The sequence below is a fragment of the Apium graveolens genome, chromosome 9, assembly GCF_009905375.1.
Source record: "Apium graveolens cultivar Ventura chromosome 9, ASM990537v1, whole genome shotgun sequence".
NCBI lineage: Eukaryota > Viridiplantae > Streptophyta > Magnoliopsida > Apiales > Apiaceae > Apium > Apium graveolens.
The window spans coordinates 81,897,528-81,919,693 of NC_133655.1; the positions used below are offsets into that span (position 1 = coordinate 81,897,528).

General features: G+C 39.1%; 1 protein-coding gene across 2 annotated transcripts; it reads right to left on the bottom strand.

The window, feature by feature from the left end:
* Nucleotides 1-42: 42 nt before the first annotated feature.
* LOC141684001 (uncharacterized) lies at nt 43-4,683 on the bottom strand. 2 transcript variants are annotated; one of them, XM_074488835.1, is made up of 5 exons: nt 4,414-4,677; nt 3,368-3,619; nt 3,030-3,173; nt 1,602-2,348; nt 43-447 (listed from the first exon to the last, which is right to left on the bottom strand). In XM_074488835.1, exons 1-5 carry the CDS (start codon nt 4,513-4,515, stop codon nt 235-237), a joined length of 1,458 nt encoding a protein of 485 aa, XP_074344936.1. In that variant the 5' UTR covers nt 4,516-4,677; the 3' UTR covers nt 43-234. The 2 variants fall into 2 exon arrangements, with proteins under 2 accessions (XP_074344936.1, XP_074344935.1); XM_074488834.1 differs by lacking the exon at nt 43-447 and adding an exon at nt 454-1,023 and having other exon boundaries at nt 4,414-4,683.
* Nucleotides 4,684-22,166: the final 17,483 nt, after the last annotated feature.

Sequence of the window (22,166 nt, forward strand, 5' to 3'; positions counted from 1 at the left end):
TACTCCACAGATGTAGATAAATCAGCACCAACTGTCAGGCTCTTGACAAAAAACCATATTGACCTTTTGATTGAAATAACAGTAACTGAACCAAAGATTTGTAGAATTTCAGAAAGTTACATTAAACGAAATGATGAGAAAAACACGGCATCAGGTTCACAAGTTTTGAAACTTATTTCTTGTAATATGTACAATTTTTAAGTACTAGAAAAACAAAGGGATCCCCAACATCATTCAACCAAAAACATCTTCACTGGAGGAATAGCCGTCGGCTTCTGAAGAACTATCACTGTTACCGTCATACATAAGCTCAAGCAGCTCATTGCGCATCATTGACTGCTGCTCATTGTCCTCAGAACTTGTCCTCCTCCTTTGAAGTGAAAATAGTTGCAACATCAGGTCCTCAGGTGAAGCCATGGACATCCAGCCCCTGGCCTTAGGTCTCAGCTGGAAACAGAAAGCAGGAAAGTATAAGAATCATGATAATCAGCACCAGCTCAACTACTTATCAAGTCAGTCACCGGCATAGTCAATAACAGCTAATATACACCAATTCGCTAGCTAAGTGTGCAACTAATTAGTGGCCTTCAAGTCGTTAATCCATGGAACAAAATCACCATCACCACCAAAAGAATATTGAGAACAATCAAAATTTTCATCTGTCAACAAATTGTTCATAACACGAGTGAAGCACCTCCATCTACTCGTGTTCTCATCTCATTCTCCCACCTCAATATCATCATCAACACCATCTTCACCAACACAATCTTCATCACCATCATCATCATCATCATCATCGTCATCGTCATCGTCATCGTCATCGTCATCGTCATCGTCATCGTCATCGTCATCGTCATCGTCATCGTCATCGTCATCGTCATCGTCATTGTCATCGTCATCGTCACATTCAGAAGAACTGTCACCTCCATCATTATAAGAGTCAAACTCGTCCTCGGTGAAATCAAAAAAGTAATCCTCATCATCACTACTAGTAAAGAAATGACTTCGACCAGGCATCAGAACCTTGTGCAAAAGATACAAGGCAGAAAATTAATACTTCCTCTACTGCCCCCATACAGTTCGTAGACTTTCTAGCAACCACACAATTTCTTTTAACTACTAGCAATTTGATACATAACAAATCTGACTTTAGACCTCCAATTGATGGTGTTCAATAATGAAAATAATAAATAATTATGAAACAAAAATAAACCATGACAAAATCAGATAAACGCTTTTGTTGGTGATGTTTGAAGAACAAAGATAAAAATACTTTAGACAAAAATATAAAAATAAAAAGAAAAAACCGGTGTTTGCTAGACATCTACATTCGGCAGGGAGGTAGTAACTTCTAAGAACGCACATAAAAAATAACCTAAGTTTTTTTCCCGTATTTTAGGGATAAGCGAATAGGAATAATCTTTACACTGAAAGGATGCATTATCAGTCTTTGTGCAGAAAAGATTGCTTATGAAGAATGTTGCATCAGGCTACCATGCATTTCTTAGAAAACGCATTGTGACCGGAGTGCAGACCACATTAAAGATAGTCAAGTTGCAAAAAATTATTCAATAATAATTATAATAAATAAATAAACATACCCTTTCGATGTTTTTAGGCAGACTAGCTCTCTCAGCAGCTTTTGGAGTCCATAGTTTAATGTCACTCTCAATCCCACTGCTAGCCAGTGCAGTTGTATGAGGATGCGGTTCAATACAGTTAACTACTTTCTTATCTGCTTCTATTACTCGTAAGAGTTCCCCAGTTCTCTTCCTCCAAATGAAAATCCGTCCACAATCTGACCCACTAACAACATACTCACATCTAGGCCCAAAGAAGTTCACACCCTTCACTGTTTCACTGTTCCGATGCCCCTTGTAAACTTGTGGAGAATCTACGACATTAGAATTGTTCTCTGAAGAAGATTCACCCGGGACATGATGAGATTTAACTTCATCAGCATCACTGTCCATATATTTAAGAGAGGTTAAATCTGGATGAGGTCCTAAGCCCATGTCCTTCGTGAATAAATATATGAATTCATCATTGTAAGTGGCAAGTAGCTCACTTTGATCGGAGAATGCCAAACCAGTTATTCCCACCAGCCCATCCTCAATTAAATGTTGAGGGCAAAAGTAGTCAGTCGGCTGACCAAAATCAGATGAGCCATCCCACTTGTACTTGCGAATATCATACAGCCTAGCATATTCATCTGAGCCTGCAACTGCAAACAGGTTAGGATTCCTTGGGTCTATTGCAATGGCATTCAGACGAACAACTGGCATTACACCATCTTGTACAGACTGGCAAGTAAAAAGTTCTGTAGAAGCTCCAGTTCTCAGATCAAACTGCAAGAAATAATATTAATGAACCCATTGTGTTACTCAAATATGGATAAGCAGAGAAAAGAATGACTACATATATTTAAGAAACTAATACATAATCTTAAGAGCCTCCACTGAATAGAAAATCTGTTACAAATACTCATTTATATTAACTACACGCGTCACTTTTCACGTTTAAGCATCTAACAAGATCACTAGTTCACTACATCCAGTTTACCTCTTATGGCTCTCTTCTAGATTGGATAATTTCCATGTTGGAAACAGAAAATAAAGACGTATTCAAAATATTAAGTTTGTGCTGGCTAACTCCGTCCATATGGTACAGAAAAGGAAAAAAGGAATGGGGGGGCGAGCATGAAAAAATATAAATCCATTGAGAAATGATGCAAATGCTTAATTAAGGGAAAATATTTGCACTTACGATCTCAAAGTTTGCTTCCTATTAACGTGTCTACCCATTCATATATTAGACGCATTTCAACAATGTATACGAGTCAGGATAGTTTAAATTTAAAACACTTACACCTTAATACATAGCTACCCCCGACACCAAGCCCATGGGACATGCCCTTGCAAGGGAATATATTATTCAACAACTATGGAAATCATATTTGCTAATGTATTGTAGGGGAATGATTATACAAAATATTGGCATGGGTAAAATTGACAAAGGACTCTACTCACGTGTTGGACTAGTCCATCTTCACCACATGTATAGAAGATATGAGGGCTTCCAGGTTCAATTGCCAGCTTATGAGCTCGTCCTTGATGTTTGGATAACAGTTTGGTCTCTACGTGACCACGTTCAAGAATCTTAGCATGCCTCACCTAAGAACAATACAAAATATTACTTTCAAATTTCATAAAGTATTTACTACAACGTAATCTTGAAGAAAATTTCAGTACAAATAATTGAAAAATCCCAGATATTGATTAGATTACACATTCTCGACCAACTTCAACTTATCATAGAGTAGCTTCTGGTGCTCCCACAGAGTAGCGACACACAAGAAGATACGTACCTGCCCATCAGCAGCACAGGTGACAATGCTTCTGTCATCCGAGAAAGGCATGAATTTTGCTTGAAAAACATTGTTGTTATGACCAGTATGAAATGCGAGTTTAATGCGCCCACATTGCCAATCCCACAGTATAACCCTTCGGTCATCAGAGCCCGAAACAAGAATATCACCATCAGAACTAAAGCTTACGGTGTTGACGCAACCCCTGTGCTTATCTAGTTTCCCATGTAGATCGAGACGCAGCACAAGATCCTGAAAAACAAAATTAACCCTCTCAAAAAGCCGGGAACATGATTTAAAGGAATTAATCAATTCTAACCCAAATTAACAACAATAACCAACTAAAAAGCTGCCAACTACTTAAATTGATCACATTAAAATTTGAATGACACATACTTACAATCCTAAAAGAAAAATACACACAACACTGTAAACAAACAGAATGGGAAAAAATTAGTCCTTGAAATTGACAACAAAAGGAGAAGTAATGTTGCCACAAATTTAAATATTACAAACTTTAACCTACATTTGCTATCATGACAACAATTAAGGCCTAAATTAATATACCGCACGCTTAATATAGTTCAAACTAACACGGATAACAACACAACAATTTGTAGCTGTGAAATCAAGAAATATATCCGACAGCTGTACTTTAATTCATAACGACTACTTCTTGGCATCCCATTTAAAATTAAACAAATATGTCACACCTCTACTCCCCTTGAATCCGTAAATTTAGCAGGAAGTAGTTTTTATACAAATTTATACTTGTAAATACTCGAGTAGAGAGCTATAAAAGTTATATGTATAACAATATTGTAAACAAACAAACACAAACTAGTATTACAGTACACATATGCTCACATTCACTTAGTACAGAGACACGCAAACATTAAAAGTGAAATAAGAAGATTTATTAATGAGCTTAAAAACAAAGTGTATATAGCTAGTAGCTACCTAAGAATAAAAAATAAATGGAGGAGGGGAGGTTATTAATCTAAATTTACGGAGTAATAATAAATGGAGAATGGAGAAGTAACCACCTGAGAGGCAGCGAGGCGGAGAGCGAAGGTGCGATTAGAGATGTGACCGACTTCGCGTTTCCAAACATCCACAACCGCCTTGTCTAGGTTGTTGGAAATCATTGATCTTCCTCTCTTTTGATTTATTTAATCAGATGCCTCTATAGTATACTCCTCTCTTTTCAATATTATATAGACAGGGGCTACCAATACGATCGGTGTTTTCTAGAGATAAAGAGGGCAAGCAAGGAACGAACCCGGTTTCAGTGATTTTGTATGTTTGTAATTGTAACTATTTCATTTACTATCCCCCACGTGGAGTGGTTATGTAACTTTTTTCATTTTTTTTTAAAAACAAAACAAATTCCATACTTATAACGTCATGACTACATAAGAATGAGGATTGAATTTTGAGGATCATTTCATGTCATTTTTTCTTATAAAGACCTTCATACTTTTTCCCTGGCTTCTACAATTCTATTTCAAGGCCAATTATCTTTTTATTTTTCAAAGATTCTTTTATAGAATAGTAATGTTATATAAAATTGTTTTCACTTTGACGGGGCTAGTTAATAAATTATGGGAACATGAATGGATCATCAGAATGGAAATGAAAGGAAAATCTAAGGGCATGATGAGTTTAGTTTTCCCATCAACAGGGGATGGGATTTTCATTTCCAACCGTTAAGCCGTCGTTTGGTTGAAAATGTAGTATCAGGTTGGAATCAGAAATCGAGAAATCGAGATAGAGTGATATGAGTATCATGTATCATATCTGATATCATCATGTATTTGGTTGAGTGTTATAATATATATTTTTAATTTAAAATATGTTAAGTCAATAATTTTAATTTAATTATATATATTAATTTTATTATTAATTTAATATTTTTTAGGTTCATAGATTTCTTTTAGTGCTAAAAATTATATTTAATTGTTTGAATAAAAATTAAAATAGTGAAATAAAAGTTGATACTCATACCCCTCCCTTATACCCACCTCCCTACTTAGGTATGAAAAAACCCTACCTTTGGGGTTCGAGAAATGGGTATGAAATTTATTTTTCTGAACCAAACGTCTGAAATGGCTGAAACCCATGCCTGATTCCAGAATGTGGCGAACCAAACGACCCCTAAATTGATAATCCAGACACAAAGAATTGTGTTTAAGATTTCGATTACAGTTAACCAGTGCACATTAACCATCAACCAAATACCCAGGATATTACATATGTTGGAACTTCAATTTGGAGATCAAATGAACAAAAAACAATGGTTAATTAAAGAGTATTTAACGGGTGCTAGCCCCAAATGTCAGAATTTGAGGGATAATAATGACCATCAATGTCACTTTGGAAAAAGATGCCAAAATGTCACTCTAAAATAGAGTTTCGCGTTCTATTTTTTTAATAAAAAACAGAGTTGCGTGTTTTGTTTTTATTTTTTAAAAAAATTGAAAACGCAACTTCAATTCGTGTTTAGGGGAGGCAAACCAAAACCTCAAAATTCGTTTTTAGGTTAACTTGGATTTGCGTTTTTTTATACCCAAAATGCTAGATAATGTTATATTTTCAAGTTTAAAACTTTATTCTAACGGATATTTTATTTCATACTTTATTCGGATGTATTATTATTTTAATATTTTTAAAACCAAAATTGAGAATTGGCAAACCCTAAAATATTAAAAACAACGAATAATTAGAGGTTGGTTCCTTTAGGCCCTTGAAAGAACATCTTCGATTGATTATTCATTTTGGTATTTGCATAACTTAACATAAAATTTAAAACACGTATATCATCTCCAAATATGCATGAGTTTAATTGACATAATCAAAAGTGAAAAGCCATCTCTAGCAAATTATTTTAAAAAATATTTTCAAGCGTATTTATATTTTAAATATAAATATAAGAGATATTCCAATTTGCTGAAAAATCAAAAAATATATTTTTTAAGGAATATACTCTAAAAATCAAAGCAATGAGATTCTAAAAGAATTATCGGAATATAATCTTTCTTAGAATCTCTTTCAATATTAATAAGACAACAATTTTGAGAAAGGAATATCAAAATTTGGATTTTCTTTAACAGGCTCGTGCTAAATTTGTTATAAAAACAGATATTTTTAAAGGGATAAAATATATATCTTTCATACTATAAATATTTATTCATCCAATGATATATTTTATACTCTTAGAAATTAATATTTTATAAGAAAATATTAATGTCTCATTTTATCCCTGATAGGGATAAATAAATTATGATTGTATAATTAAATACTGCATTAATTGTACAAGCTGTGGGCTGCTAGGCCCAATAAAAAGATATATGATACTCAGATCAGAAAGATTAAGCCTGATGGACCAGATCAGGCCTGATGGAATAAAAAAAGGCCCAAAAGCCCTGATTATTAATTAATTTCGTAATTAATTAATAATGGGAAAAATCAGATGTTGAGAGAGTCCCGATAAGGATATAAATCCTTAGAGATTAGCCTCAAGGGGACCTAAAAGGATAAGGAATCAGTTTTCTACTATCTAGGACTCCAAAGTCCATTCTAATTATGAGACTTGCCCACCAAGTCTCCTATACCAAGTCCAATTCAAGGACTCCCAACATCTATATAAGGGGTCTCACCCCCACCAATCAGAACTACGTTTTTTGGCTTGATTCTCTAATTCACAGAGATACGTAGGCATCTCGTAAAGGCAGATCGAGCCACGAAACACGAGAGCAGCCATTAAAGGCCTTGAGCTCCCGAATCTTAGTAATAAATACATCAAATAATAACCTTAGTTTTTTATCCATAACATTTGGCGCCGTCTGTGGGACAGCACAACAACAACCATGGCGAGAACACGGAGAACAATTGGAGCTCTGGAGGAAGGAACACCATCAGGGACAACTCAGGTGATTTCATCAACCGTGGAGGTGCCGCCCCATTCGACTTATGCATCTACTCAAGGGGATGCCCAGATAGGGGGAACTCAACCTCAGCCACAAGGGACAACTCCCTCGATTATTCAAGGTACGAATCCTCAAGTTCAACAAGTACATATACCTGTGAATTCTCGACCCGTCGGGTATGAATATTCAACTGTTGTTACTACTAACCCCCCTTATGGGATGCCCCTTCGCCCTGAGGTTGGAGGAAGCGGATATGCTGGGCGAGGCGAAGCACGAGGGCAGTCACCCCCTATATACGAGGTTTGGGTCCTATTCCTGAGGATCGGGAATTTTCTGGTCCTTACACCGAGAGAGACTCCGAATCTTCGGATGATGAAGTGGCCCCGAGAAGGAGGCGTCCTGGAAAAGAGCCAATGGCCGATGGAAGGCAACGCCCCCAAAGCACCCCAGGGGCGAATCCCCAAGAAGTGCAGGAAAGGATCAGGGCTCATGAGGCTGAAATCCAAAGGCTGAGGCGTGATTTGGAGGATCACCAGGCCACCAGACCCCAGATACCTCCTAGGGGGAGAAATCCTCCTCCTGTCATAGACCTGGATGGTCCGGTAAGAAGAAGGGCTGCTGTCCCAAGAACTGATCCAAGCAATCTCCTTCCCCTTGGAGATCCTGATGATCCAACTCCACCCTTCACAGAAGAGATAATGAATGCCCATATCTCAAGGAAATTCAAGATGCCCACTATCAAAGCCTATGATGGCACGGGAGACCCCGCTAATCATGTTAGGACATTCTCTAATGCACTGCTGCTGCAACCCGTGAATGATGCTATAAAGTGTCGGGCCTTCCCTCAAACCCTGTCGGGTATGGCTCAAAGATGGTACAGTCGCCTGCCCCCAAATTCTATTGGATCGTTCAGAGAATTAAGTCAGGCTTTTATTAAGCAATTCATCAGTGGAAGAGTCCATGAGAAAAGTTCAGCATCTCTTATGAGTCTTGTGCAGGGAGTTAAGGAATCCTTGAGAGATTACCTGAATCGTTTTACAAAGGAGGCTTTAAAAGTCCCAGACCTTGATGATAAGGTAGCCATGATAGCACTGCAACAAGGAACTAGGGATGAGTTTTTCAAGATGTCTTTGGCCAAACGACCCCCTGAGAGCATGTTGCAGCTCCAAGAGAGGGCAGGGAAGTATATCAAGGTTGAAGAAAGTATGAGGAAGACCGTAGTAAGTAATGAGCCCACTGGAGGCAAGAAGCGGAAAGCTGATTTAGAAAATATTGCAAAGGACAAATATCCTAGAACCGAACAAAACCCTGATTCAACCCCCAAGAAGGGAGGACCTGGGCAAAAGTTCACTGAATACGCTAAGCTGAATGCTCCCAGAAGTCAGATTTTGATGGAGATTGAGAAAGACAGAGATATTCGATGGCCTAAGCCCTTGAAGGCTGATCCCGCCAAGCTAGATAAGGGCAAGTATTGCAGGTTTCATAAAGATGTTGGCCATGACACCGATGAGTGTAGGCAATTGAAAGATGAAATTGAGTTTTTGATTCGAAAAGGAAGATTGAACAAGTATACTGGAGATGGAGGGGACAGAAATAATAATGGAAGGAAGAACTTTGAAGATCGTAGGAGGGACCAAGACGATCAGGGGCGGAATCCCCAACTTAGAGGGTCGGTTATAAATGCAATTTTTGGAGGACCGCGACGCCCTCGAGGGCCAGTGATAAACACGATCTTTGGAGGTCCAACTGCTGCTGGATTGTCCAAAAATTCCAGAAAGGCATATACTAGGGAGGTTATGCATATTGTTGGGGAAGCCACGAAGAGGGCCAGGACAGAAGTAACATTGGCTTTTGATGATTCCGACCTAGAGGGTGTGAAGTTTCCCCATGACGACCCGCTGGTCATAACACCGATAATAGGAAATAGCCCGGTTAAGAGGGTCCTTGTGGATAATGGTGCTTCTGTGGATATCTTGCTCCACGACACCTTTCTAAGAATGGGGTATAACGACTCCCAGTTGACACCAACCGACATGCCGATATATGGATTTGCTGGAGTAGAATGTCCTGTGGAAGGGATAATCAAATTGCCAACCACCATAGGTACGGAACCAAGGCAAGCAACGCAGATGCTGGATTTCGTGGTGGTAAAGGCTAGTTCAACTTATAATGCTATCATGGGGAGAACAGGGATACATGCCTTCAAGGCAGTCCCCTCTTCCTACCATTCAGTCATGAAGTTTCCCACCCGAAACGGGATTGGAGAAGAGAGAGGAGATCAAAAAATGGCTAGAAGCTGTTATGTGGCCTCTTTGAGGGCAGATGGAGTCGGGGGGCAGGTTCTTCCTATTGAAGATATGGATGTTCGAGAAAATGATGAGAATAGAGGAAGGCCAGCAGAAGAATTGGTTTTGGTTCCTTTAGACCCCGAGAATCCTGAGAGGATGACTTTCATTGGAGCCACATTAGAGGAGCCTCTTAGAGGGAAGTTAGTGAAATTTTTGCAAGAAAATAGTGATGTGTTTGCATGGTCAGCAGCTGATATGCCAGGCATAGACCCGGAGTTAATTACTCACAAAACTAAACGTGGATCCAAGCCGGAAGACAGTGAAACAAAAGAAAAGAAATTTTGCCCCGGAAAGACAAGAGGCTATAAAACAGGAAGTAGAAAAGCTCTTAGAGACTGGTTTCATTGAGGAGATTCAATTTCCGGAGTGGTTAGCAAACCCTGTAATGGTGAAGAAGGCTAATGGAAAGTGGAGGATGTGTATAGACTTCACTGATCTGAATGATGCATGCCCCAAAGACTGTTTCCCGCTGCCTAGAATTGATACTTTGATTGATGCCACTGCTGGACATGAGATGCTGAGTTTCATGGATGGATTTAGCGGATACAATCAGATCAAAATGCATAAGGATGACATTCCAAAGGTATCATTTATCACTGACTTTGGTGTTTATTGTTATCTTGTTATGGCGTTTGGTCTCAAGAATGCAGGAGCCACCTATCAGAGGTTGGTGAATAAAATTTTTAAGGATCTTATTGGGAAGACTATGGAAGTCTATGTTGATGACATGCTAGTCAAGAGTCTAGTAAAGACTGATCATATAACCCATTTGAGGGAAGCTTTTGAGGTCCTAAGGTACCACAAGATGATGTTGAATCCAACGAAGTGTGCTTTCGGAGTAGGATCTGGAAAATTCTTGGGATTGATGGTCTCAAAGAGGGGAATTGAGGCCAACCCCGATAAAATAAAGGCAATCCTGGATATGGGACCACCAAAAACTGTCAAGGATGTACAGAAGCTCACAGGAAGGGTTGCGGCGCTAGGACGATTCATCTCCAAGTCAGGAGACAAGTGCTTGTCATTCTTCAAGTCATTAAAGAACATTAAAGACTTTGTATGGAGTGAGGAAAATCAGAAGGCATTTGAAGAGTTAAAGAAGTATATGGGCCAGGCCCCGTTGTTGGCCAAGCCAGTTCTGAGTGAAGTTTTATTTTTGTACTTGGCTATTTCAGAGAGCGCCTTGAGCGCGGTGTTGGTTAAGGAGGAACTGAAAGTCCAGAAACCCGTATACTATGTCAGCAAAATCTTGCATGGTGCAGAGTTGAATTATTCAACTATTGAGAAATTCGCTTTAGCCTTGGTAATGGCTTCAAGAAAGCTGCGTCCTTATTTTCAAGCTCACCAGATTGAAGTGCTAACAAATCAGCCACTGAGAAACATCATTCACAGTCCCAAGGCAAGTGGGAGACTGATTAAGTGGGCAATAGAGTTGGGAGAGTTCGATCTCAAGTATAAGCCACGTACGGCCATAAAAGCCCAGGCACTAGCTGACTTCGTGGTGGAATGTACCATACCCAACCAAGAAGTCGGGGGGTAGGAAGATACCATACCTCAAGACAAGGGAGTCGACAATGGGGATAAGGAGAAAGAATATTGGGTTCTCTATTTTGATGGAGCATCAAAAACAAATTCTAGTGGAGCAGGGTTGGTTTTACAAAGCCCTGATGGATTCTTAATTGAGTATGCTATGAAGCTAGACTTCCCAACCACAAATAATGAGGCAGAGTATGAAGCCCTGATTGCTGGCCTTGGTCTAGCTGGGACACTTAGAGTCAAAAACTTAAAGGTCCGTGGAGACTCGAAGCTGATCATATCCCAGGTAAAGGGAGAATTTGAGGCAATGGATGATACGATGGCTAAGTATGTTCGCCTAGTAAGGGCTGTGATGACCCAATTTAATGAATGCCATGTTGAACACATTCCAAGGGAAGAAAATGCTAAAGCAGATGCGCTATCAAAGTTTGCTTCATCTGAGATTGAAGAAAGTTCAGGAAGTGTGTACTTCCGTGTTTTGAAGACACGAAGCATAGATGTTAAGCTTGTGGCTCCCATAGGCTTGGGGACGTCATGGATTGATCCCATCAAGGCTCACATTCAGACCGGTTGGTTGCCAAGTGATGCAACTGAGGCACAGAAGTTAACTATTCGAGCACTAAGGTACTCCTTGATAGATGGAATTCTGTATAAGAGATCTTTCGTGGTTCCTTACTTGAGGTGTCTCAGGCCCGACGAGGCACGCTTGGCTCTTGAGGAAGTGCATGAAGGTATTTGTGGGCAACACTTGGGGGGCAGGGCCTTGGCTCATAAGATAACCCGTTTAGGCTTCTATTGGCCAGAAATGATGGCTGATGCCAAAGAATATGTGAAGAAGTGTGATCGCTGTCAGAAGCATGCACCAGTTGTTAGACAACCCCCCGAGATGCTGACCTCTATCAACTCGCCTATTCCCTTTGCCATGTGGGGGATGGATATTCTAGGGCCTTTTCCTATGGCCACGGCACAAAGGAAATTTCTGATTGTAGCCATTGATTATTTCACCAAGTGGATCGAAGCCAAACCCTTGGCCAAAATCACAACTAAGCAGGTTGCACAATTCCTGTGGGAAAAAATTATGTGCCGATATGGAATTCCCCGTATCCTCGTCACTGACAATGGAGCACAATTCAACAATGAGGAATTCAAGAAGTATTGTGAAGAAAATGAAATTGAGTTACGATTCACCTCTGTGGCTCACCCGCAAGCCAATGGGCAAGCAGAGGTAGCAAATCGGATAATCCTGGATGGACTAAAGAAGAGGATCGAGAAGTCAAGAAATAATTGGGTGGATGAGATACTTCCCATATTATGGGCCTATAGGACTACCTGTAGAGTCACGACAGGAGCAACTCCTTTCATGTTGGCATATGGGGCAGAAGCAGTAGTTCCCGTGGAGATATCACATTCCTCTCCAAGGATTCAGGCTTTCAATGCTGTAGAAAATGAGGAAGGGCAGAGGTTAGCCTTGGATCTAATTGATGAAGTGCGAGATGAGGCACATGCAAAGATAGTAGAATATCAGAAAAAGGCTTCATTCTATTACAACCTAAGGGTTAAAGAAAGATTTTTTAAACAAGGTGATCTAGTCTTGAGAAAAATAGAGGCTTCTGGTGTCGGACAGAAAGGAAAGCTTGCCCCGAATTGGGAAGGGCCGTACAGAGTCAAGAGCGTTCAGGGTAGAGGAACCTACAAGCTGGAAACTATGGAAGGTTTTGAAGTCCCGAGGACCTGGCACGCACAAAACCTGAAGGTTTACTACGTGTAAGATAGGCGAAGTACGATTCTCACTTGTCATTGTGACAAGTAGGTTTAAAAGCACCTTGAAGCTTTGCTTGCGTAGGATTTTATATTCCAGTAGAATTTACACTGTCTAGTTATTGTTGATTAGGGTCGAACCCATGCTGTGTAAGGTTTTGGAAAACCAGACTTCATATTAAAGAGTTTGAAATTATTTCTATCTAAGGATGTTTAAAGTTCAAATGCGTATTAAGATTGTAAAGTTAAAACAGAAAGAAGAAAAGCAACATATGAAATATAACCCCGAAGGGTAACAAGTTTAGATATGAATAAAGTTCAAAAAGAAGATATACAAAAAGTTAGGCCTTGGAAGGCTGAGATTCCTCAAAACCACTATCCGAAGTCTCCTCGGAAGTCTCGGTCGTTCCTTCGGACGTCTCGGTTGTCCCCTCCGAAGTCCCTGTAGAAGTTCCCTCTGCAGGAGATGCTGGTTGTTGAGGCGTCGCTTTTGGAGGCTCTTCCACCCTGGCCTTCTTAGCGACAGGTTCAAACTCCTCTTCGGAAGAATCTTCCTCCTCTCCATCCTTGATCATAACAGCAAGCTTCTCAGTAACCCCTCCAAGCTCTGGAATCCGCACAGGGAAAGGAAAGGGAGACTGCTCAAGGACCTCTGAAAACTCATCCTGGATGGCCTCCACAGCAGCATCCCAGCCCTCTTTATAGCTAACTGGGTGAAGAAGGGCATCATGCTCCACCATCAAGTCCTTGAATTCTTGGGTGTCCATCCAGCCATCAAAGGCTTTGTCCTTCTGCGCCTTCAGAATGACATTTTCGGCCCGGGCCGTCTCCAGGTCAGAAGTGGAAGAGGCCAGTTGAGCTTCAAGGGCCTCTATTTTTTGGTTGGCCTCTTCCAACTTCTTGTTGGCATCTTCCAGGCCAACCTTCCAAGCTTTAGCTTGGTGAATTGCCCCCTGGAAATGGGCGTTAGCCTGCAAGAGAAACAACGAAAGTTCAGAAAAGAAACATGGAAAGATAAGTACGAAGGGCATAAGTAAAGGACGTACCGTCGCCAGAGCCTGGGCTCCAAATAGCTCATTCCCCTCTAAGTCCTGTTGAAGGACAAAATCTTGATAGTCCACCGGGGAGATGGAATGCTTAGACCATTCCTTGGACAGCGCCGTGCTGCCCATGATTGAGTCCTTGCCCCGGATCCCCCAGGCAGGTTGAAAATAGGCCCCTGGCCTCTGCTTGGTGCGCAAAACTTGGCTGGGGCCTTCCTCGCTTGGCTCCATTGCCTGAAGGAGGAACTCAGGGAAGCGATCACCAAGTCGAGGGTCTTTAAAGACCTTCCCAGCCCTCTTCATCCTGGTTATCTCCAGGTCCTTAGGCTTAGTAGCCTCCTCAATCTTCTCAGCCACTGCAACAAACAAAGTCAGTTGAAAACCAATGAAATAAAAGTACAGGAAATAAAGGAGGTAAGAAAGGGAACTTACTTTTCTTATTAACGGGCGAAAGGCCGCGTTCTACCAGGACGGTCTCCCGGATAAGGTCCCAAGAATGGGAAGTACCTCTAGCCTCCTCCTCAGACAAAGTTATGTCATTTGGGCTCCCGTCCACGGCCAGCCCAAAGGATGATCGAAACAGGGAGCCCCAATCTCCACCTTCCCAAATAACAAACAAAAAATCTTTCTTCCACCCCAAGTTGTTGTCAGGGATGGACTTCCCATTCACGATATGGGGGATAGTGGGGCGCTGGTTGATAGAAACCCAACCCGGACTTTTATCAGGGCTGTTTTTGAACTGAAAAATCTTCCTGAAGACAGCAACATATGTGGGGACGTTGTGCTTGGCGCATTGCGACAGATAGCACAGAATCAACCTCCAGGAATTAGGGGGAAGTTGGCAAGGGCTGATGCCCACATCAGCCAGTAGCAAAGGAATGAATGGATGAAAAGGGAGTCTAATACCTGCCCTTAGAGTATCCCTATAGACGCATAGCGCGTCCTTCTTCCACTGACAGGCCCTGTCGGCCGGACCCGCAAGAACCAGCTTAAAAGGCTCCTTGATTTTGAAGCAGCTGCTCAACTTTTCCAGCTCCTTGGGATCCCGTAAAGCACTAATATGATCGTGCGCATCCAGATGCGCATCAGACGGATACTCATCCCCTCGAGTGTTGATCATGTCGATTAAGGAAGTATACCTCGATCGAATAGGAAAATCGTTGGACTTTTTAGCCACGTTCATCTTGGCCAAGCGAGTCATTCTTTTGTCAGCCATCTAAAAAAAGTAAGGGGCACGTAAATAGGCTATCTTAAAATGGCACACAATGGAAAAATAGACACGAAAAGCAAAGGGAGGAATCTTACCTGAAGAAGCGCTCCTGAAAAAGGCTTTGAGCTCCGACTTGCTGTTATTCCTCTGAGAATCTTAGCAGGAAGATAAAGAAGAAAACTAAGAAATGAGAAAGTGAGGAGTAATAGCCTTTCCTCATTCCTTTATATAAGAGGAAAAGGAAGTTGAAGGGACAAAAAGCCCATTAAGAACAAAAGCCCATAGGAAAAAGCCCAGAAAAAAGAATATTCCAGAATATTCCTAGGAATTCTAGAGCATTCTAAACAGGGCGTATTAAGCCCAGATCAATAAAAAAGGCCCAATAAGATTTGGAAAAGCCCAATAATAGAGGCCCAATAAGATTTGGAAAAGCCCAATAATAGAGGCTCAGTAAAATTTAATAAGGCCCAACAAAAAAGGCCAGGCCCAAATCCAATTAGGATTTGGAAAATACAATACCCTAAATTAAAGCTAAATAAAGAAGGCTAGTGGAAGACCAGGAACCAGGTCGAAATCCAGGTCGTGAATCCTGCCCGAAATCTTTCAAGCAGACACCCGAAAATAACGGGTAAAAAAGACCAGAATCCAGGTCGAATTCCAGGTCATGAATCCTGCCCGAAATCTTTCGAGCAGACACCCGAAAATAACGGGTAAAAAAGACCAGAATCCAGGTCGAATTCCAGGTCGTGAATCCTGCCCGAAATCTTTCGAGCAGACACCCGAAAATAGCTGGAATAACGGGACTGAATTGAGGTCGAAGCTTCGACCAGGAATAAGGTCGAATAAACCAATCATCTTTCAAAAAATGGGGATTAAGAACCCCGGTCGAAGTTCGACTAGGATCCTGGTCGAATTCCAGGTCGTGGATCCTAGTCAAAATCCTTCGACCAGGAAGCAAGAAAACCAAAGAATTTTCGAACAGGATTCAGGTCGAAATATCGACTAGAATCCTAGTCGAAATCCTAGTCGATAGGCTCATGACAAGAAGCTAAAAAAAAAGGGGGTGGAATTTTCGACTAGGATCCTGGTCGAATTCCAGGTCCTAGATCCAGGTCGAAATTTCGACTAGGATCCTGGTCGAATTCCAGGTCGTGGATCCTAGTCGAATTCCTTCGACCAGGATGACAAGGCTGACCCCTATTTTCGACTAGGATCCAGGTCGAAATTTCGACTAGGATCCTGGTCGAAAAAGGGCTGGAAATATGAAAAATCCAGAAAATTAGGGAAAAATCCCAGAAAATTAGGGAAAAATCCCAGAAAATTAGGGAAAAATCCCAGAAAATTAGGGAAAATCCCAGAAAATTAAGGGAAAAATCCCAGAAAATTAGGGAAAATCCCAGAAAATTAGGGAAAAATCCCGGAAATAAGGGAAAAATTCCTGGAAATTAAGATAATTCCTGAATAAAAGGAAAAATTCATTGTAAATGTGTAGGTCGCTCCACACTTTACGGAAAAACGAAACCCTGTAAGGGAACGAATAGACTTAACTTCTGCGAAACCTAATCAATGTTTCCCAAAAGTTGGGGGGCAAATGATAGGGATAAATAAATTATGATTATATAATTAAATACTGCATTAATTGTACAAGCTGTGGGCTGCTAGGCCCAATAAAAAGATATATGATACTCAAATCAGAAAGGTTAAGCCTGATGGACCAGATCAGGCCTGATGGAATAAAAAAAGGCCCAAAAGCCCTGATTATTAATTAATTTCGTAATTAATTAATAAGGGAAAAATCAGATGTTGAGAAGAGTCCCGATAAGGATATAAATCCTTAGAGATTAGCCTCAAGGGGACCTAAAAGGATAAGGAATCAGTTTCCTACTATCTAGGACTCCAAAGTCCATTCTAATTATGAGACTTGCCCACCAAGTCTCCTATACCAAGTCCAATTCAAGGACTCCCAACATCTATATAAGGGGTCTCACCCCCACCAATCAGAACTACGTTTTTTGGCTTGATTCTCTAATTCACAGAGATACGTAGGCATCTCGTAAAGGCAGATCGAGCCACGAAACACGAGAGCAGCCATTAAAGGCCTTGAGCTCCCGAATCTTAGTAATAAATACAGCAAATAATAACCTTAGTTTTTTATCCATAACAATCCCGCTCTTTATATTTTTCCAAGTAATTTTCTCTCGTATCTCAAATATATTATTTATCGGAGAAAATACTTTTAAATACTTAAAAATATTTCTCACAATCTCAAAATATTTTATATTTTAGAAAGTATATTCCAAGTATTTATTATAGCCCAAACTTGAGCCAAAAAGATCAATCTGTTTTCATAAAAAATCATTCATATTTTATTTGGAACTGAACCCTGATCTAATCTTTTTAAATCCAAATAAAATACTTCCACTTGATAGAAAATCTTGAAACTTGAGATTTTTCACTTAAATGGTATTTTCTATGTGTGACGCCCTCAATCTCGGGGTTAGAAAATGAGGACCCACACACACCTTAAATCTAATAATTAAATAAGCATAAACCCCGATTAACTACTAACACGATCAAACAGGATAAAGTATGAGACAAGATTACAACTACCAATCATAAAATATAACTTACAACCCCAAAATATTATTCAATAAACGTAATCGATTCCGGCTGGGAACCGACAGATAACCTATTGTATCTTTACAACTTTCCTTCTAAGCGCTTGCTCACTCAGAAATACCACTACCTGCTCTGGCAACCGGAAGGCCTCAACACGATAGGGACCACCAGGTACGCTCTTACGAGCAGTGCGCCTAAGCCTGATCATCTTCTTGCTTAACTGCCATGGTTAGATTAAAATAAAACATATGAGTATAAAACTCGGCAAATAACTATTAAGCAGTTCTACGATATCAAATCCATAGTATACTTTATCGAACTCAGGGCATTCTACTTTATTTGTTCTAGGTGGCAGATTTCCAGCTTTTGGGTTAAGGAAAGGTTTTGAAGGAACAATATGGAGCTTTTAAAAAATAAGGCTCAACGTAGGACGAAAGCCGACATTCATCACAAATCATTAAAGGATCAGAATAGATCTTTCAGAAAGAGGAAAGCAACAGTATTTCACTATATGGAATCAATCATATGATCAACAGATTAAAAATCAGGGTTCTCGAGCTTTAAACTTCACATTAACATAATCAACTCTTTTCAAAACAATATAATCCATTTTCATTTTCAAGAATCAATTTACTGAACAGAAAGTTTCAGTTCCCTTTTAAATAACCAATTAGAACCCTTGATTGGATCACTTTATCTTTCCATTTCATTATAATACGGGTGATCAGCCCGTACCAACCTCCATCCGGTCTTTAAGGTACCAATCGACATAATTTTAGCCTTAAGTTGGACTAGCCCCGCTAGCCTCTTACCATGACTGGACTAGTCCCACTAGCCTCTTACGTCCCAATCCAATCCATCAGGAATTCGTTTGGAAAACCTTGAGTTTGGAAAAAAAAGATAGGTTTTCTAAATTCATTTTATCATTACCAAGAATATGAAATCATTCGGACTCTTTCGAGTCGAAACTCATTCTTAAGTCAAATTCCAAGAAAACAAAGTTTAGGGAGTGATTCAAGACAAGCAAGGAACAACTCTAAGAATTCTGTATCAAGGATAACAAGGTACTTAAATTAGAAGGATCAACATCTGTTTAGGGATCAATAGTGTGATCAAGAAATGAGGTATCATTAATTAGGGTTCGCAAGGATAATTATAGGGTTTTATACAATTCATGGCTTAATAAATAACTTGAACAAAAAGGACAGGTTACCAAATGGGTTGAATCAGTAAGCTTAACAATAACAATGTATCAAGATCAAAACAGGATATCTCAAGTCATTAACAGGGGTTCCTTTAATTAACAATTCCATGCTCTACATGGTATGGACAACAACCTCTCTATAATTATTTTCACAAGTAATGAGAGTTACTTGCCTGAATTTGCTTTCCTGAAGGTTGAACTACTGCCACCTAGTATATCCTTTCCTTTCCTAGCCTGAATGCCCTCACGCTCCGAATCTACAATAAAACCAAAATCTTAATCAGTTCTCAGCTCTCGCTCCCGGAACGATCACTCAATACGATTGGTCGATTATACTCTTGACTCAATATACGAGTATAACTTATACACATAAGCACATAGCACATCACACATCATATACTTTAACCTTAACCTTTACACCTTATATATATATACTCAACAATCAACTTAAGTCATACTGGTATAGCTTTTACGAGTACATGATTTATTCATGACTAAATCTTTTGCGACCATAAATGTCACTTAGAGCTCTTTGACAACAAACCACTTTATTTCCTTTTCTTTTATCCTTTAATTCGAACCACAACAACCACAAATAAGTCACCTATCTCCTAGAATTTCACATGCAATTACTTAGCAAGGTATTGGAACCAATTCATTCACTTTTCTACTTGTTCCATTCGGCCATACACATAAAATACAATCACATATACTCAAATTCATTTTCATATAATCAAACACAATAAACTCCTTTGGTAAGCATATTACAAGCTTCATTCTTTTAGTCCGAAATTCGAATCATATTCATTTAAAAATCAACTTTGAACACAAGCATATTCCAATCAATGTCATGCAACCAAGTTCTTATTAGTAATTAGCACATATTCTCGTAAAAGTCCAATTAATTCCCTTTTAACCATATGACCCATTCGGGTTTTTCAATAATCATACATGCAAGGATCAATTTTTGTCATGCAAAGTCTTATATTACATTCCCAACTTGTTTTAAACCTTAACTTAGTCATTCAACTCATTTTCATCAAGATTTCTGAAACACAAAACCAAGCATCACCTAGTGACTCCAACCTTAATTAAATCATTCAATCAACATGCATGCATTCACTTAATCATCAAATCAATCTCTTCTAAACCCATTTTTCATTCGGCTAAATCATGTTCTACAATCTCAAGGATCAAACAATGACATGCATTACTTGTTCTTCTTTAAAACTAACATGCAACCACTTTCTATACTAAATAGGCTTAGTTTACACTAAGATCAAACCATCAAATCTAATTCCCCTTTTTAATTAGCACAAAGCCGAATTATAAACCCAACATGCAACCTTAAATTTTGATTTCCTAAACATCAAATGACTTACACACACATCAATAATCAAAACAATCCATTTTCAATCACATACTAAATTTTCAAAGAAAATACCAAAAACCCTTTTTGATCTTTCAAGAACCAAACATGCAAGGCTTAAAAAAATCAAATTAACACATCATTAAGACTCCACCGGCTCTCCTTGGATCATATCCGGTGGTGGTCGAACTTAAGAGAGCCCGCAACGGGTCTCCTCTCAAGTTTTAAACCACAAAATCTCCTTGAATTCACTCTTATGATCTTGTATCAAGAAATCAATTTCCTTGTACACTACCATAGAGATGATCACCAAAACACTTACACAAATATTCACATACAAGTGGAATTTGAGAAGTATACCGAGAATAAAAACTATAGAGAGCAATATCTTTGAGTTTGAGTGAAGATTGGGTGTTGCATGCAAGAGAGAGAGAAGAGAGATGGAGGAAGCCGAGAGAGAGAGTAGCCGAGAGAGTAAAAAAAAGGAAAAAAAAAGAAAGAGAGAAGGGGAGAATGGGGTGCACGGGAAAGAAAAGAAAAAGGGGGGGGGGAAGATGAGTTTATAACAATCAAGGACAAGGGCAACCTAGTAATCTACTAAATCCCTTTTATGCTTATTTGATCCTTTCTTTTTACTCAATTATAATAAAAATCAAATATAAAATATATCTCTCTCGAAAATCAAAAATTATAGCAAATGACAATTTTAATACGCAGATCTCGAAATTAGCTTTCCAACCATTACTCATAATAAACTTTTGAGCGAACGGTTGATTTTATATGAATTTCGCAAGCTCGCTTTCATAATAACATTTTTCTACATAAAATTAATTTAAAATGCAATGACCACCAAATAAATCCACTCATCATTTTTAAAAAAGTCTCTAAGACTATCATGAAGATAACAAAACAAATCCCATATTTTTATCTTACTCAGATAATTTTATAAAAATGCGCGAAGGTTAAATAAACCTTTAAATCAAATAATTCCTTTAAATTTATAAAAATGTCACAGAGCACATAGTCATGCACACAGAAAATCAATCACACATATACGATCACATAACAACTCAGGTATGATCAAATAATTTGCCTTTCTTTAATCTTTACCCTTTTCTACGCGTACCGGGTCACGTTCAGCCTGACGGCCCGACGCTCAGCGTTTCGATTACGCTTCTCATTATCATGACCGACACGTCACTTAGGACGAAATACTTTACTTAAACATTCATTTCATTCAATCACACATAATTCACATTTTAAATTCTTTAAATCCTTATTAGGATGGGTTCCGTTCTACCTGACGGCCCAACAACACAGCTTAACTCCTAAGCTGACTCTTTAAATTGGAACGTTTTTACTTACGCTCCTAGATTCTAATATACAACAAAGACAATTAATCAACACTTTATCACATAATTATAATCACATCACATAAATCATACTTTATTGACTTATTTACGTCAAAAAATTCTCAGTCATCACACTATGCACGGTTAAAGTTTCGTATTTTTTCAAGAAACTTTGTTCGGGTATGATTTTTCGGGTGTTGACCAAAGACTTTGACCGAGCGTTTGACCAACCTACCTTTAACCAATATTGACCAAAACTTGCAGATCATCATTTTATGATATTTAGGTAATTATCATAATTTTGGTTGTATTTATTAAATATTTTTCAAAATCGTTATATTTAATGGTGCTAATTACTTAATTAATTAAGTAATTAATGATTAACTGAAAAGGCTAAAATACCATTATTATATAATTAAAAGTTACTGGAATTT

Bases quoted from the DNA above. Each gene is read 5' to 3' on its own strand.
- LOC141684001 (XM_074488834.1), bottom strand. From the start codon at position 4,515: ATGATTTCCAACAACCTAGACAAGGCGGTTGTGGATGTTTGGAAACGC. The intron at 3,620-4,413 runs GTGGTTACTTCT...TTTGTTTTTCAG, and splicing joins TCCGCCTCGCTGCCTCTCAG to GATCTTGTGCTGCGTCTCGA. The intron at 3,174-3,367 runs GTACGTATCTTC...TATTGTTCTTAG, and splicing joins CCTGTGCTGCTGATGGGCAG to GTGAGGCATGCTAAGATTCT.